The sequence below is a fragment of the Ammodytes marinus genome, assembly GCF_949987685.1.
Source record: "Ammodytes marinus genome assembly, chromosome: 15".
NCBI lineage: Eukaryota > Metazoa > Chordata > Actinopteri > Uranoscopiformes > Ammodytidae > Ammodytes > Ammodytes marinus.
The window spans coordinates 5772436-5788952 of record NC_137219.1 but is presented as its reverse complement, the minus strand read 5'-3'; the positions used below and the strand labels follow the sequence as shown (position 1 = coordinate 5788952).

Here is a 16517-nt window from a genome sequence, read left to right as displayed (position 1 = left end):
CTATGAACAAGTATAGTGGAAAGGCAGAGAGGGGTTTAGGTCGCGCACTATCTTGTTGAGGCTGGAGATCTTCTCCTCCAGTAGATAGTTCTTCTTCTCTGTGATTTTCTGCCGCTGCTCCGTCATCTCCAGAGCTTGGAGCAGCTGGGCGTTCTCCACGTACAGGTCCTGGATCAACACGTCCGCTTTGCCATTCTTATGGAGCTGGAAAAGTCGACGAAATTTAAGAAGTAAGCCTTAAGTAAGCCTTAAGAAGTCATGACTTATCAGGATTGATAATGTATTTTTTGTCAAAATATATTCTAACGTATGTATATAACAGGATGTACTGTTTAAAGTGCATCCCTTATCTTCTGATTATATTAGTTTTTAATGGACTTATTTATCAAATAAACATACATTGATATGGATAATATGCAACTCCATCGTACTTTTTCGCTACTCCAAAAAATTAAATTCAAATGTTATATGGACATTTATGAAAAATATTTAATAGATTTTTTTTGGCTTTCTTGAAAATCATTGACAAATACTGTATATTTATGTTATATTTTTTACCCCATGTTATTCAACATAAAGAAACTATGGAATTGAAGTGTTTCAGATGACTTTTTTGTTTTAACTGACCTGGTCTTTCAGCTGAGCGACCTTCTCTTTGAGGAGCATTTTGACATTCCGCAGCGACAGCGCAATCTCCTTCATCCGCTCCTCCATGTTCTTCATCTTCCTCTCCCTCTCGTCCTGTTGACAACACAGTGAGCGACATCAACAAATGCAATGGAATGACGGTGAAATGGGAATTTTATTTTACCCCCTTTGAGCTGAAGAATGTGAAAGAATAAAATTAAAACATTCTAGACCACATTGTAAAGAAGTATTTACTTTATTTTGATTTCAGCATGAAATGATTTCTGGTACATTTCTAAAAAGGGGAGGACAATCACTAAAAAAATAATAAATTAAAATATAAATAGGTATAAAATTATGCCTTGTATTGGAGATACTTCTACAAAAAATAATTTAATACATAAATAAAATATTATTAACTATTAAAATAAATTAAATTAAATTAAATACATTACTATACATGGTGCATTTAAAGAAAAAAAGAAAATTACAATTACTCAAAACCCAGAACAAAGATATGACATTAAAATATACGAACTCATTATACTAATGACAAACTGCTGGGGACAAACACCGATATGATTTCTAATATCATACCAGATAAACATTCAAAGTTAAGAGTGACATATTTGAACAGTCATTGCAGATATGATTCACTTTGGTTGTCCCAGAACACAAACACAATAGAAATAGGTAGCTTGAGTAAACATTCAACTATGTGTAGTGTCATATCAGAAATACAGGCATAAAACAAACAAAAGACAAACATTGAAAACTTCGTTAGAACCTCCATTTAAGAAAAAAATTCTCCATAAACCCTGCCTGGACACAGACATCAACATCACCTGACCATTCCAGGGTTGAAATCGCTTGATTGTTAGGCACTAACCTCGCCTTAACATAACACTTCTCGATGATCGTAAGGCAAGCTGTCTCAAAAGATTTAGCCTCTGAGGATGTTTTAAACTCCATTTCAGACAGGTACATGGTGCAAGTGCGTAACGGAACATTCCCAGAAAAATACACCCTGCGTTAAAAAGATTCCCTGTATCCAAACTACAAAATGCTTTCAGCAAAAAAGAGTTGCGGTCAGTCAAGAAGACTTTGCACTCAGTTTGTAGATGTTAAATGTTTGACAAACTTTAAATTGTCAATGATAATGCTATTATTGATTCATAATCCCATTGGGAGATAAACCTCAGGAGGTGATTCAGTGTTTTTCCCCGCCACCTAGCAGCAAAGAAATACAATCACACAACATTCGTGCCTTTTCAATCAGGCGCCACATTTGTTCACAATCTCCTATAAGGATGTAGAAAAAGGGACGGCATTGTGCGCCACAGTCAAAAGTTTGGCTCCGAAGCATAGCAGAGGAGGAAGAGCAGAGAGACAGGCTAAAGTGAAGGCTGGCTGTTACAGTCCACCGATCCGCCGGTAGCTGTCTGCATGAGCTGCCCGCTGCTCCGGCATCGCCCCCTGGAGAGAGAAGGCAGGAACACTTCACCACGGCTCTACGCTCTCCCCTGATCCCACACACCTACACAGGCCTGATCGGTTAATAGGATCTCATATGGGTTTCTATGGCCATACATTAGCAAATTAAATTAGCATTAGCGTTCAATGTCAAATAAAATCAACAAGTTATATAAATAATCATGAATAAAACCCAATATATATGGTGTAACCATAACATTGTGAAATAAAGTTATTAAACTCAGGCCCCCATTATGAAATGTGATCAATGACTGATGAAAAGTTGCTTTATGAAAAAAATAAAACAATTGCTAGTAACATGAGGACATGTTGCTTTGGTCTCACTAATGGAAAGCCAAACAAATAATGAGCTCACAAATTCTTTGTATAATACATATTTTTTAAGATATAAAAATAGAGCTTCACATTTGTTCATTCAAGTAACATATACACAATTATTATATTAAATGGGATTCTCGATTCCTTCCACTACATTCATGGTAAGCTTGTGATAAAATTTCACAACAAAAAAGGTCAGATGCTATTTAAATACACCAACAGTGGGATGACTACTTCCGTCTAGTCAGGGAGCGATGGAGGTTTGAGTGACTCAGACAAAGGGTGACAAATGGGAAATAACAGCCACCAGGCCCAACCACACCCTGATGATCACACCACTGCAACTACTCAAGTCCCGAGATGGAACATTAAATAATGGAAGTGAGTTCAGGAAACACACAGGCACCACAGACTAAACACCAAACCCAAAAAGTCAACACCACACACACACACACACACACACCGACATGAGAAAGGTGAGGACAGACGGGATCTGGGATGATTCTGTGACAAAACAAGGAGCGCTGCTGCAGTGCACACCAAAAGCTAATGGATAATATTTAAGAAAGGAGGATCATCACAACTACATGGCACTCAACTCAGGTGTTTGAGGAATGACAAACGTTTAAAGCAATTTGTTATTACTTCACCTTGGTGCTTAACATTGTAGTAAAATGCTTCTTTGCTTTGAATTTACAGCCACTAAGTCAATTACAAATAAAAATGTCATCACCTGAATTGAGCGATTTATTTGAGTAGAATACACATTCTTTTTTGAAATAGTGTAAATACAAGAATGTATTTACATTTGACTCCCATTATATCTCACACGTTCTGAAGTGAGAAGCAGTTCATAATTCCCTTATTGTAGCCATAAATTACAAATTTATATGAAAACTGCGACAACAGATGGTGATAATGTGAAAAAAGAGTGATAGAAAAATGCAGTAGATGAATGTAAAACCAAACCGTGCAATATGTTCAGGCAGTAAACTGCTTGTTCAGGTTTTTTGCTTTATGAAATATTTCAAAACAGACTCAGGAAAATGTACCAAAAGGATAAGGAGCTTTTCATTTTCAAGCCTACTAGAGTTGAGTTTGAAAAACATGTACATAAAACTCTGGAAAAAAAATAAGACCACTTCAAATTATCATCGTCTCTTTTCTTTTACAATTTATAGGTATGTGTTTGATTTGGAAGTCTTTTGTATAAAATATTTTTTTTTTCCTTTTAATCAAAGTAGTGTCATTACGATAATTTCCATGACAAAGTAGAGATGCTAATTCAAGAAACATTTGGAATGGTCTCCTTTTTTTTGTTGGCTGTATTTAGCCCAAGTCCGCTATCAGGGAAGGTTTTTGTTGCACTGTACCTGCATGTTGTCTGGATCCTCAACGCGATGCTGCCCCCTGGGAAGCCTGTGAGGTGATGGAGGCAGGAGTCCCACCAAGTGAGCCTGAAATGACTGAACAAAGTGGAAAAATAAGTCAAGAGAATCACGTTAAGAGGAAGCGCTCTTTTTTCTTAAATATTATTATCATCATTTCTTATTGGTGCTGGTATTATGTGAACAGTGACATGAGGATGTAGTATAAAACCATACAGCACTTCTTGTTAAAAGAGCAGAAAACATACAAAAACTATTTTTTTTCTTTTTTAAAAACGTTTCATATCATGAATTCAAAAGTATTGAACAGAATATCATTTTGACAACAGTAAATTATGGACATATCGGTATCATATACCAATATTTGATTGGGTCGTTCCTATCTCTTATATAAGGTCTTTTTATTTTACAATCTAATCATGTTCTCCAATTTCAGTACATTAGATCATAAGAGCTCTGTACAATATATTCATTTGATCTTAAAACTGCTTAAATAACAGGAGAAATGGCATAACAAAAAGAAAAGTTACCTCTATCAGCTGTGAAGACAGTCGAGCCATTTGAGCCCTGAGTGCCTCATTCTCTTGTTGAAGGCTTTCCAGATCCATTTGTCCTTGTCCGGCTTCACGGCCCTGAATCACACAAAGCATGTGTAATAGGTATTCAGGCAGACACCACATAATCAGCATGTTTAAAAAAATAACATATTTAAAAAAAAAAGTATTATCTGGTTAGATTTGTGCAGTTTCTACCTTGGTGAGCTCCTTTTGCACCTCAAGCTCCTGCTTTAGAGACGCGTTCTCCTGCTCCAAGGCCGTCACCAGGGACAACTGGCTGGGCTGCTTGTACTGCTTCAAGGACACGACTGAGGCATCCAGCTGACGGACCTGCACACATTAATATAGAGGTTATAGATTAGTGACAGAAAGAAGAAGGAACACTAAATGACAGTGGCAGCATTTCTAGATTTAGTCTTAGTCTTTAAACAAAATGTTGATATGAGTTTTGGCCACATTTGAGTAATTTTTATCCTCCATAGTTTTAGACGACAACAATTCAAAACATTTTAGTCCAGTTTTAGTCGATGAAAAGTCATTACATTTTAGTAAACTTTTAGTCAGATTGTTTTCTCTCTCTAAACCTGTTTTCTCTCTCTAAACCAGTTCAATAAGGGATTTTTGTTGCATCCACCTCATTGGCAAGTTAATAAAAAAATAAGATACCTTTACCCATTTTGAATGTCCGATAGCCGACTAACATTAACATTTTAGTACCGTCTCATCAACGACAACAAAACTTCTCATCTTAGTCATGGTTGTTGAGGAACATTTTTCATCAGTTTGCTGTAGTGCTGAGCTCACCTTCTCTCTGGACTGCACCAGGTCTCCCTTGACGATGAAGACTTCTGCCTGGAGCCGGTCATTCTCCTGCCTCAGTAGCTGCTGGTCCTCCTCCATCAGCCGAGACATCTCCTCTCTGTACAGCTTCTTGCTCTGGTGCTGGAGGCCACTCGAGTGCAAGGCCCGCTCCAAAACATGGTTCTGTGACCAAAGAAAAAAGTCGAAAAAACTATCAAGTCTACTGAAAGACTGAAAAAAATTATTCATTTTTTGATTCTTTGTGTTTTTTTCTGTAATTTTTGAGTTGTTTTGGTCTGAAACATATTTAAAAATCTTACTTTATCATTGACATTTTGCAGCTGTTTGTGCAGCACTGAGACTTCATGCTCTAGGGAATCTTTCTCCAGTTGCAGAACATGCAGGTCTGAGTTGAGACGAGCACTTTGATGGTTCACAGCCTCAAGAGTTTCATCAGCCGTCTTAACCTACAGCAGAGAAAGGAATGTATTAGCTTCTGTGACACTGTATTTTAGGGTTCAACTGCATCCTGGTTCAATTATGCTACTGTAAAATGCTTTGAAAAATGCTACTTAAAAGGAAATGGTGTTTTTTTTTTGTTTTTTTAACACATTTTAGTCTTACTGATAGAGAGAAAAAGATGAAAATATGACTACTTATTGTAAATTTGGTTATTTTTTTCAATTTGTAGAGATGATTCTATATAACAACAATCTTACCCTAACTTGAGCGTTGGCTAGCTGGTTACAGAGGCCATGAGTTTCCTTATCGACACTCTTCTGCTCCTCCACCAGGTGTCCGAGCTGACTCTCCAAAGAATCGACTTTGTCCGCCTAAGAACCAGAGAATGAATAGAGTTGTATTGTAAGGAAACAATCCTTCACTGCTGAATCTAGATCACACCAAAATATCTAAGTGGATCACCGCTGCGAAAAGGACAGAAATGATTTTGTAGCATACATTTTTTTGGGGACTTTCATTGATGAAGTGAAAGTGTTTTAGCCTAGATTGACCGATTTACTTAAATAATATTAATTCTACAGGTGTCTGATAAGATGCAAATCTGCGATGGACAATAAAAAAATAAAAAACGTTATGTCTGTTTTTTTTTCCCCTCAATGCTTTATGTCTGTTTAACTTGTGTGTTGACGTTTAAGACAAAATTCCCCCAGTGGAATAAAGATATATTCTATTCTATGGCAAATGCTGTTACTTTGTGTCTGTCGTACTATGGTGATTTTAACATGAAATCCATTACTCACCTTCTCTCTGAGCTCAATGAGCTGCTGTGAAAGCTGAGCGTTCCTCTCCTCCAGTCTTACTGTGTCGTCCAGAGCTTTGTTCAGCTCTGCCTCCAGAGCAGACACACAAACTGCCAGCTAACACAAAACAGCCACCAGTTAACTAAACGCTACGACCAACCACAACACCATGACGACCGTCTTCAGAAAACACTGTTTACCTGGTTTTTCTCTTCAGCTGGCCATGCCTCCCTCCTCTCGTTGTCCTTTATCAGCTCTGCCAGCTGCTGTTGTAGATTCTCGATGGCTGCGATGTTTTGGGCATTCGTCTCCGATAGCGCACCGTTCTCATCCTCCAGATGCTGGCTCTGCAAACGCAGCTCGGAAATCTGCAGCGGAGGAGATAAAAACTGCGTCCTTAACTTCTACTGCATGAAGGAAGAACTATTTGTGACAAGACAAAATCATCATTTTCAAATACTTTTTAGCCATGCTTTAGTTGCTAGCAAGACTTCATATTCTTATTTTAAAAAGTTATTACAGTACCTGTTTACTGAAATTCTCCGCTGCCTTTTGAGCCGCAATTTTCCCTTTTTTTAAGTGCCCCAACGTTTGTCTGAAAATGAACGGAAGACAATGTTATTTTACATGAACGAAACAAACATAAACTGAAATAATGATTTGCCAATGAAATATGTTGTTTCTTACACCAACTCTTCCTGGTCCTCTTTCAAGTCTTTTTCCTTCAACGCAGAAATATTTTGCCTGAGGATGACGTTTTCATCAGCAAGACGACTGGTCTCAGATCTATAAACAGACAAAACTACATTAGAAAAGCAGATTCAAAACTACATAGAATCAAACCGCACATATCAGAAACATACATATAGATATCCTACTCTACGATTTGCATACATACTGCTTTTCCACTGGTGATCTACAGGGATCAAAACAGCACAGGTTGTCAAGATCTGTTGTATCACACAAAAGGGTTTAGGGACCTGATCACAGTTAAGACACACACTATGTTGAGTTTGGAAACAACATAAAAAAGAGGAAAGCTCTTAATTCTCAAAACACCAAAGGGATGACAAGGAGAAGCCACAGGAGACATGAAGGGACGGGTCTCTAGTTTCTCTCCACGTTACCTATGAGCCTGTGTCGTTTCATTTAATGTCTGCGACTCGTCCTGAAGCTCTGTGATGGCTCTGCGAAGATCAGTGTTGGCCTTCTCAAACTCTTCACAGCAGCCATCTAGATTGGTCACTGGCTGAACTTCAAGTTCCTCTGTGGGGCTCTCCGATTGTCCAACATCGTCTGGTTGTACTCCCAAAAGAATCTCACTCCGTCCCTCCAACCCACGAAACAACTCCGAGAGCTTAGTGTTCTCTTCTCTCATCTTGCCGATCTCGTCGACGAGCGAGATCTTCTGATCTTGGAAATTGTGGAAAATATTCACTCTGCTTTCATGGCTCCAAATTGTGGTTTCAAGTTCAGAGTTTTGCTCCTTCAGTTTGGCATTCTCACACATGCAATCTTCATATCTAATCTGAAGATCTGTCATCTTTAAGGCCTTTATCTCCAGCTCTTTGACGTGATCCATTAAGAGCAGCATTTTCACTTTGAGGCTATAGTTTTCCTCCACTACATTTTGGCTAGTTTTGATCTTTTCACTGTTATGAGCCAGAAGACTTTCTAGTATTTCCGTCTTCTGATGCAGCAAATAAATCTTCTCATGTAGGAGGACGTTCTCTTTTGTGGCATCTTCATCTGGGGTTTCCAGCCAATCATTTGAGCATTCATCCTTTGTTCCAGCACTTACATTTTCACCATCTGAGTCTGAATCAATGTCTTCTTCCTTTCCAAGGTCTTGAGAGTTATTTGGTAAAGTTTCCTCTGCATCCACCACCAGAGACATATGATCAGGGTCACTAGTCTCCTCCAGCTTCGAGGGATCAACCACAGCCTCATGACATGGCTCTTCTTCATGGGAGGGGCTTTCATCGACCGAAGCTGGTACATCTTGAGGTTTTTTCTCCTCCTCACATGATTCAAGAGCTACTTTATCATTATTCTCACCATCTTCGTCAGCAACCTCTACTCCTTCGGGTGGCTCAAGAAATGAGACCTTCTTAACCTGTATCTCTTTGTTTTCAGATTCAACATCAGAATCATTTTCATCTTTAACTTGGAAATCTGGCTTGTGGTCATCACAGGATGTCAATTCGATGTCTTGGTCTCTAATTTCTGCTGAATAGCAGCTGACTTCAGGGTCTCCTCCAACTTCTTCAGAGCTGAACTGATTGTCTTCAGGAAGAGCAGGAGCTAGATTGTGACATTCATCAGCCACAAGAATTTGATCATCATGTTCTTTGTTTTCAGTGGCATCTGTCTTTACTTCAAGACTGATGTCTCCTTGATCATCACTGGCAGCAGAGACCTTTTCATCATATTCATTATTGTGTGTATTTTCAGGACTTCCATCCACTGAATCCGTGGCCTCCGCTTCAATTTCTAAATCAAATGTTGAGGAACAAGCAGTCAGTTCCTGATTAGAGGAATTTGCAACAATAACATCATTGAGACAGATTTCAGGAGGTGCCAAATGTTTTTCCTGTTCTTCACCAAAAATACATTCACTGGTGTTTAGCCCTTCCTCCTCCAAAGTGTTTATTTCATTTGTTTCTTCGATTGTTTCTTCCTTAGCCTTTCCTCCTGAAGACAACACCTGGCTTAATTGCATCTCTAGCTCTTTTATTTTGATTTTAAGATGATCCCTTTCTGCTACAAGCTCTTCACTGTCATTCCCTACAATATGTTTTAACTTTTCCTCAAGAATAGATATAAGTTCCTGTAGCTCCATCCTCTCAAGCTCAAAGTCCACCGCCGCCTGCTTAAGAAGCATCTCCAACTCCTCAATCTTCAACTTCAAATCATCGCACTCCGTTAACAGTTCGATCCTCTCAGTAATCTGCCTCTCAGAACTGGAAAGCATCTCGCTGCATTTTGCCTCAAATTCGGACTGTAGGCTCAGAAATTCTTCCCTCTCCTGTTTGAAATCATCCACAGTTTGATTCAGCAGTAGCTCAGTCTCGAGCGCTTTCTTCTCGGACTGAGCAAGAAGCTGATCTTTGGTTTCTAGGCTATCCTGAAGCCGGTTATGAAGGTCATTCAGTTGCCTACTCAGCTCTATCTCTTTGGTCTGAGCCATACTGATAAACTCAACCAGTTCATTTTGAAGTTGCTGGTTTTTCGTCGCAAGTTCTTCCATTTTCTCTGCATGAAGACGTTCTAGCTCCTGCCGTTCTTCAACCCACTCTTGATTCAGGCTCTGTCTCTCTTGCCCTGTGGCCTCCTCCATCATTCTTCTTTGTTCCTCTGCGTTCTCAATGGCCTCCTGTAACTGGGCTTCCCAGTGGAGCTTCCGCTCGTTATGGCTCTCAGAAAGCACTTTCAGCTCACTTTGGTAGTGCTCTTCAAGTTTCAAGACGTCGGCCTGAAAACGCTTCGCAACAGATTCTTGATCGTCGGAGAAACGATCTTCCACTGCCTTGATTCTCTGTGTAAAGCTGATCTCGACTTCCCTCCTGCACATGGTTATTTAATGATTGTTACAGCAACAGTTTTATTTCAATGGATTAATTTGATATTTGGAAAAGATGTTTATTTGCTTTATTCGAGATTTAGAGAATATTGATACCACCGTCGTGTCAAAAACAGACCGCCAAACAGCACCTCTTAGGCTGGGCTAAATCAGACCAGTTCAATACAATATGTTGAGACTAATGCAATTAAAAAGGACGAGTCAGCGATTCTGGAGAATGCTTGTCAAAATCAACGAAAAGGTCATGTATATAGTTGGTGAGCTCCTTTGTTTACATACCAGTTTACGGAGCCTAGGCTGTGTACTAACACAAGATTTTTCTTTCAGTGCACACAGTGATTTTGACGATAAGCATTTTCTAGAATTGCTGAGTCCACCTTTAAGGAATGAATACCTCTCAAAAGTAAAATGTCTCACCTCTCCTGAGTGATCTCCTCTCGTAGCTTGTCCAGCATGCTGCTAAGAGCGTCCCTCTCTTCGGCGTGCTTCACAGTCAGCGCGTTCATGGTCTTCAAGTGGCTCTCCTCTAGACGAACCCTCTCCTCCGCTATTAAACACTCCAGCCTCTTCTCGTCCTCGTCCTCTTTCTCTGCCTCAAGCTTCTCCCTCTCTTCGTTCATCCTATCCTGGACCATCCCTTCGTAATCCTCCTCCAACTGCAGTCTCTCTATCTCCCACTCCTCCTTAAGCCTTTTCTCCTTTTGCTCAAACTGCTCTTGTAACTGCAGCCTTTCAAACAGCACCCTATCTAGCAGAGCCTCCTCGTGACGCTCCTGAATTTGGGCTTGTTCCCTGTCCCACTCTAATCTTAGTTTGCCCTCTTTCTCTTCTTGTTCCCTGAAAAGTTTTAACATCTCTTCTTCCAAAAGCACTTGCAAACTGTCATTATTTTGCTCGTCCAGCTGAGCCTTCTCTCTCTGCCACTGCTGCGTCAGTTTTTGAACAATCTCATCCCGCTCTTCCTCAAACCTCAGCTTTGCCTCCTCTAGACTAACCTTCAGTTCTTCTTCGTGGCTTTTTTGCAATAGTTCCTTCTCCTTTTCAAAATCATCTAACAATCTTTTCTCCAACTCAGCCATTTCTTCCTGAATTTTCTTCTTCTCCTCTTCCAGTGCGGCTTCAGAGAGCTCAGCATGCTCCTCCTCAAGTTTCTTAATCTCAATGGCGTGTTGTTTCTTAAGCTCGTCCATCTCTCCAACAAGGTTTTCATCCATGTCCGCCTGCTGTGCTTCAAGAGTCTTCAGCTGATCCTCCAGGTCTGCACTCAAGGTGTGGGCCTCCAGCAGTTGTTGTCTGAGATTGCCCACTTCGTCGTCTTGCAGATTCTCAAGCTCTTCCCTCTCCGCGGCCTGCGTTTGAAGCAGACTCGTGCGCTCCAGCTCCGCCTGTTCGAGTTGGCTCTGGAGCTCTTGTGCGTGGGTCTGAACGTTGGCCATCTCCTCCCTCAAAGCCTGGACCTCCTGCTGGTACTGGAGGGCTAAGGTGGCGTTATGGTCGTCATGGATCACTTTCTGCACTTCTACCATCTCATCAAATTCACTGATCTGTAGTGAGAAAAACAATGTAGGAGAAATCATATTAACGTACATAATAGTGGCTGATATCTTTATAGTCAATATCACTTTTCAATATGTGATTGGGATGGGACAGGGGGAAAAGTCAACAGGAGCGGGAATCATAATTAACAACAGGTGTATTTTTTTTACAAAGCAGTATATGCATTTTAACATAAATATACGCTATTATTAATCTATTTCTATTCTCTCAGGAATGGGAATCATTGTTGAAATTTTTCCAGGATTGTGCCAGGAATGGAATTTGTTTGTGGGAATGGGACCGCACAGTAGTTAAAATCTATTCTTTCGTATAAATTTAGCACTAAGCTCTTGTTTTTATTACAAATAAACATACATGTATCTAATAGACTAACCTTGCTTTCCAGCTGGTTTCGCAAATGCTCCATTTCCTGGAGGTGCTGCTCCTTCAGCTGCTCCAGCATCATCTCGGCCTCGAGGCTCATGCTGAACGGCTGAACCTCCTCCGAACCGATACCTGCAAAAAGTCAAGTTAGAAGTTGGTGACAATTGACCCAGGGTTTCCAAGTACAGGTTGTTGTCATGAACAGATGTAGTCAGTGCTCTGTAATGAGTTCGCCAGGGACTGTGAGTGTGTGTATATTCATTAGGCCTACCTGGATCAGACTCCATGCCGGGGCTTTTACTCTCCAGCTCTTCAGAGAGCGGTTTGTGGCAGGGCAGATGAACACGTCCAAGACTGTGGTAGTCCTGTAACTCTGACTGCAGCTCATCAATACGATCCTGCAGTTCCTACAAAATCAAAGAACTATGAATTAAATGTCGGTGATCAAATTAAAATGATTGCAGTAGTTTGTTTTTGTCTTTGATATGTCTTATATATTGTAAATTTTATTCTTTGTGCCATATTTTCATATTATACATTTTTGTCAAGAAACATTGGGCACTTTTTGTGATTGAGATGTAGTTACCCTGTACTGAGCTTCGTAGCTGTTGCGTAGTTGTTTGATGCGTTCCTCCTGGAGAAGGAAGTCTGCACTGCCAGGGTCCAAGTCTCCAAGCTAAAAGAAAATAAGATCATGTTTGAGTTATTAGTTTATTTGCACATAAACCATAAAATAAAAACAAGCCACAAACAACTATAAATAAGAGAAATTGCTACAAAATATAGTCATAACAATAATGCAAGCATAACATCATTTAAAAGAAATGTGAGCGTGTGTGTGACAATACCTCCAACAACACAGAAAGTCAGTATTAAAATGCCCCTTTCGGATACCTTTTCTTTCATAACATTGTCCAAACTTGTCTGAAGTTTTGTAATTTGGATTTGTGCATCCTCTTGTCTTTCGGTGCTGTCCAGCAGCTCCATTTCAAGACGTCTGTTTTCCTAAACACATGAAAGAATTCAACAAAGTAAGGGAAGGCAAGTTTATTTACAGAGCACATTTCATACACAGAAGGAATTCACACTCCTTTACATTAAATATGCAAAGTTTAGTGTCAATTTAAAGTAGGTTACGCTTATAATTGTTTTCTCCCTGGATAAGCAGACGAAAGTGTGCATTAATAAAAAAAAATATCTAAAAGACATTAAAGCCAAGAGCCGTACAGTGCAATCATCACATCATCATGTCATCACAAATGTTTCCCCGTACCTTCACAGAGATGGATAGATGGTCTCTGAGGAAAGATTCGTCCTCTCTGATCTTCTGGACCTCCGTCTCCAGTTCCTCTCGCTGCAGGCCGGCCTGCTGCTGGATCTGCTCCATCTCCTCCATCAGCTCAGAGCGTAGCGAGGCAAGCTTCTCTCTGTGCTCCTGTTCAAGCCTCCTGTACACGTTTGGGGCACAGAGAAATGAGATCGCAACGCTAATACTGAAAAATACATTATCCGTTGGCTTGACACCATGCGGGAATGATCATCAAGGTAGTTATGTTAATTAAGTATTTGTTTAGAATATAATTTATGTATGTAGAAAAGTGGTGTGATCTGAGGGGGAAATTACCTGAGGTTGAGAATGTTCATGTGCTCGATGGCAGAGTGATGCTCATCCACCTCGGTGGTGAGCTGATTTTTTAGTTTCTCCGCTTTTTCCAGGTCAGATCGGATTTTCTCCTTTTCCCTGAGTTCTATGTCGACTCGCTCTCTGACAAAACAAAAAACAACAAGGTTTTTAGCAACAACAGAAACAATAACCCTGCAAGGCTGATTTGTGCCTTTGTATTCCAAAAATATCAATCAAATATAAACAAAGAGAGTTCAGGTCTGAATGAGAAGCGTTATATTGATGACTCATATACTCACAGTAGATGTCTGATCTCGGCTCTGAAGCTCGCCAGCGCTGCCTGGTGAATCCCGTTCTTAGCAACAACTAGCTCATTTTCGAGTGCCATGGTGAGATCATTGAGACTCAGTTTGCCATCTAGGTTGAAATTCAAGGCCTAAGAGAAAGAAAAAAAACATGTAGTTGATCAAATATTTTAGTACATTCAATTTAATTTGCATAACATAGGAAAAGGTGCTACAACAAACTTTTAAATATTTCTGAAACAGCCTAATTTTTCCTCCGATTATCATAAATTACATGTAACATCAAATGACACCAACAGTGTAAACAATGCTATTTTTATATAGTTTTACTTAATGCCTTTGTCATGTATACAATCACCCAGGAACAATAGCTGGCGCAGTAAAAACACTACCACTTTTGTCCAAAGGGGGTTGGGGTAATAATTAAAAAACAGTGGCCTCAGTCATGAGAAGAAGATTAAGTGCAGAACGGTACCTGCAGGATCTCAGTGCTGTTTTCTATTCCCTCTTCCGTCCAGGCGTCCAGGATATGTTCCACTGGAGTGAAGCCGGTGCCATCGTCCAGTGTGGAGAAGAGACGCATGCCAATGGTGCTGGTCAGGGAAGAGGGGGTGGCTATCCTACGGCCTCCTTCATCAAAGGGCTGTACGGGGGGGAAAAAGTTAGTCTATATAACGAATCCCCGGAAAATGTACTTCTAAAATCTACCTAAGATCTAGCTTTTAATTTTACTATTACAGAGGAACTAGAAAAGGTAAAAAAAAATTTGTCAACCAAGAATTAGTTTAAAGATTCTTTTTAGATGATGGATATCTAACAAAGCTAAAAAGAACAACAATAAATTCAAATAAATTAATTAAAGACAAGGGAATTACTCCCACATCCGTGACTTTGCGGAGCTCAGCAAAAATGACATCATGTACCTGAGTGGAGTGGTGTCGTTTAAGCTGTCTGTAGGGAGTGGAGGCGGACGGAGTGGGAGGTTTGTTGTTGTTTAGAACCCTGGAAACAAACTCCTGAACGTTTATCACTCCATCGCCATTTAGACTCTGGAGCACATCCACATTAATCTGAAAAATAAATGTTTTATTTATGATTATTATTTACATTTGCTGGAGATACAACGGTATTTTCTTTACACTTTGTTTGTGTGTGTGTTTTCTTCTCCATTATTATTTATCTTCTTTAATTATTATTTTACTATTTTCCTTTAATTGTTTACACAAAAAATTATGTGAGGATGCTGTAAATGTAAACAATAACAGTAAGAGGATAACCTTTGTTTGCCACTACAATTAAGTATATAAAAAAAAAGAAAGAAAATGTGTGTCTGTGTCTTTTCACCTCTGAGCCCAGGTGTTCACAGAGAGCGATCAGTTCAGTGTGACCAGCACACCCGTCCCACGCTATCGACAGCTCCTCACAGGCCTCACGCAGTCGCTCCTCTAAACACGTCGACAGAGGAACGATGGATCCCCTAGGTGTCCTCGGCTCATCCGGGTTCCATAGATGCATCTGACCTACAGTAGGTAGGAAACCGGGATTATTTAACGTCAAACATCTAGGAGTACATTTGCTGAATATAAAATGGCTCTGTGACGTACCTTCTGCCTCATACTCCTCCGGGCTGGTTTCACGAGTGTTCCAGCGCTTTAGAGTCAAAAAAAGAAAGAAAAAGAGGAAATGAATATCACTAAGCAGGCTAGCCATTTGAATAACCTACTAACATTTAGGGTTCTAACTTTTTTTTTGCATTTTTATGCTTTATTGATAGTGTAGAGACAGAGTTGAAATGGGGCAGAGAGGGGAGTGACATGCAGAGAACGACCGCGGGCAGGAATCAAACCCGGGTCCGCTGCTGGCCGAGGCCCATGGGGGGGACGCCCTACCAACTGAGCTAAGGGCGCCCCCGGGTTCTAACTTTTTAAAGAATGAAAATATAGAACATCATTGGTTAGAAAAATTAAACTAATCCTGCAGATTTCTTTTCTTAATGTAACAATAAGCTGCTCAAAACATGTGCTTAAATTATTTGAGGTTGAGTGTGGGTGTGGGGTTGGGGGCGCAAGACAACAACAAAGAAAATATAGAAAACTATATTTTCTTTAAAACATGTTAATAGTATTCTCCTTTTTTAAAACATTTAAAAACTGAAGTTACAATATCATAAATGCGATGCTGTAACGAAATTAGAACAGTTTGTAGTTTAACATCCAAATGTGTTGATACTCTTAAAGGGAAAATTCGCCGATTTTCAACCTTAACTCATCTACCATAATATCCTTTGGGTTGCATTATATCCCCGTGTATTTTTTCAACATCGTCCGTTTCGCGGGGGCCGAGCTTCAAAAATCCATTCACCGGTGACGTTTCTGTGACGTTTCCGTGTCAAGGAAGAGCTCGTGCAGACTACAGACTCTTGGAGCCGAGCTCACCAACCCCCCTCTCTGTGAATCCAGGGGGCGGGCTCTAAAAGCACGTGCGAACCAAAACAAACCGTCTGTCCATGCCCTGGTCCGTGACAGTTTACTTGTATCATTTCCTGCATTGAAAATTGCATCTTTTCACACGGGCACAGACGATATGGATGAGGATACTTTAAAAAGTGTGTTGGCTGACTGGAATGAACCAGCAGGGT

At 40.0% G+C, this 16517-nt stretch overlaps 1 protein-coding gene across 1 annotated transcript in view; it reads right to left on the bottom strand.

Moving 5' to 3' along the window:
- The window catches only part of nin (ninein (GSK3B interacting protein)), a gene marked incomplete at its 3' end in the record, with an annotated part of 43091 nt that continues 26574 nt past the window's right edge, over nucleotides 1-16517 (bottom strand). Inside the window, exons 5-28 of the mRNA XM_080041941.1 lie at nucleotides 15484-15529; nucleotides 15224-15399; nucleotides 14803-14949; nucleotides 14355-14522; nucleotides 13874-14010; nucleotides 13575-13715; nucleotides 13224-13398; nucleotides 12845-12955; nucleotides 12537-12626; nucleotides 12222-12357; nucleotides 11961-12082; nucleotides 10448-11574; nucleotides 7135-7233; nucleotides 6973-7042; nucleotides 6648-6815; nucleotides 6448-6564; nucleotides 5905-6018; nucleotides 5506-5652; nucleotides 5189-5368; nucleotides 4580-4714; nucleotides 4358-4459; nucleotides 3813-3905; nucleotides 628-741; nucleotides 1-204 (exon numbers count right to left, since the gene is read on the bottom strand). Coding sequence (XP_079898067.1) covers nucleotides 1-204; nucleotides 628-741; nucleotides 3813-3905; nucleotides 4358-4459; nucleotides 4580-4714; nucleotides 5189-5368; nucleotides 5506-5652; nucleotides 5905-6018; nucleotides 6448-6564; nucleotides 6648-6815; nucleotides 6973-7042; nucleotides 7135-7233; nucleotides 10448-11574; nucleotides 11961-12082; nucleotides 12222-12357; nucleotides 12537-12626; nucleotides 12845-12955; nucleotides 13224-13398; nucleotides 13575-13715; nucleotides 13874-14010; nucleotides 14355-14522; nucleotides 14803-14949; nucleotides 15224-15399; nucleotides 15484-15529 — 4119 coding nt within the window. The remainder of the gene's footprint in view (nucleotides 205-627; nucleotides 742-3812; nucleotides 3906-4357; nucleotides 4460-4579; nucleotides 4715-5188; nucleotides 5369-5505; nucleotides 5653-5904; nucleotides 6019-6447; nucleotides 6565-6647; nucleotides 6816-6972; nucleotides 7043-7134; nucleotides 7234-10447; nucleotides 11575-11960; nucleotides 12083-12221; nucleotides 12358-12536; nucleotides 12627-12844; nucleotides 12956-13223; nucleotides 13399-13574; nucleotides 13716-13873; nucleotides 14011-14354; nucleotides 14523-14802; nucleotides 14950-15223; nucleotides 15400-15483; nucleotides 15530-16517) is intronic.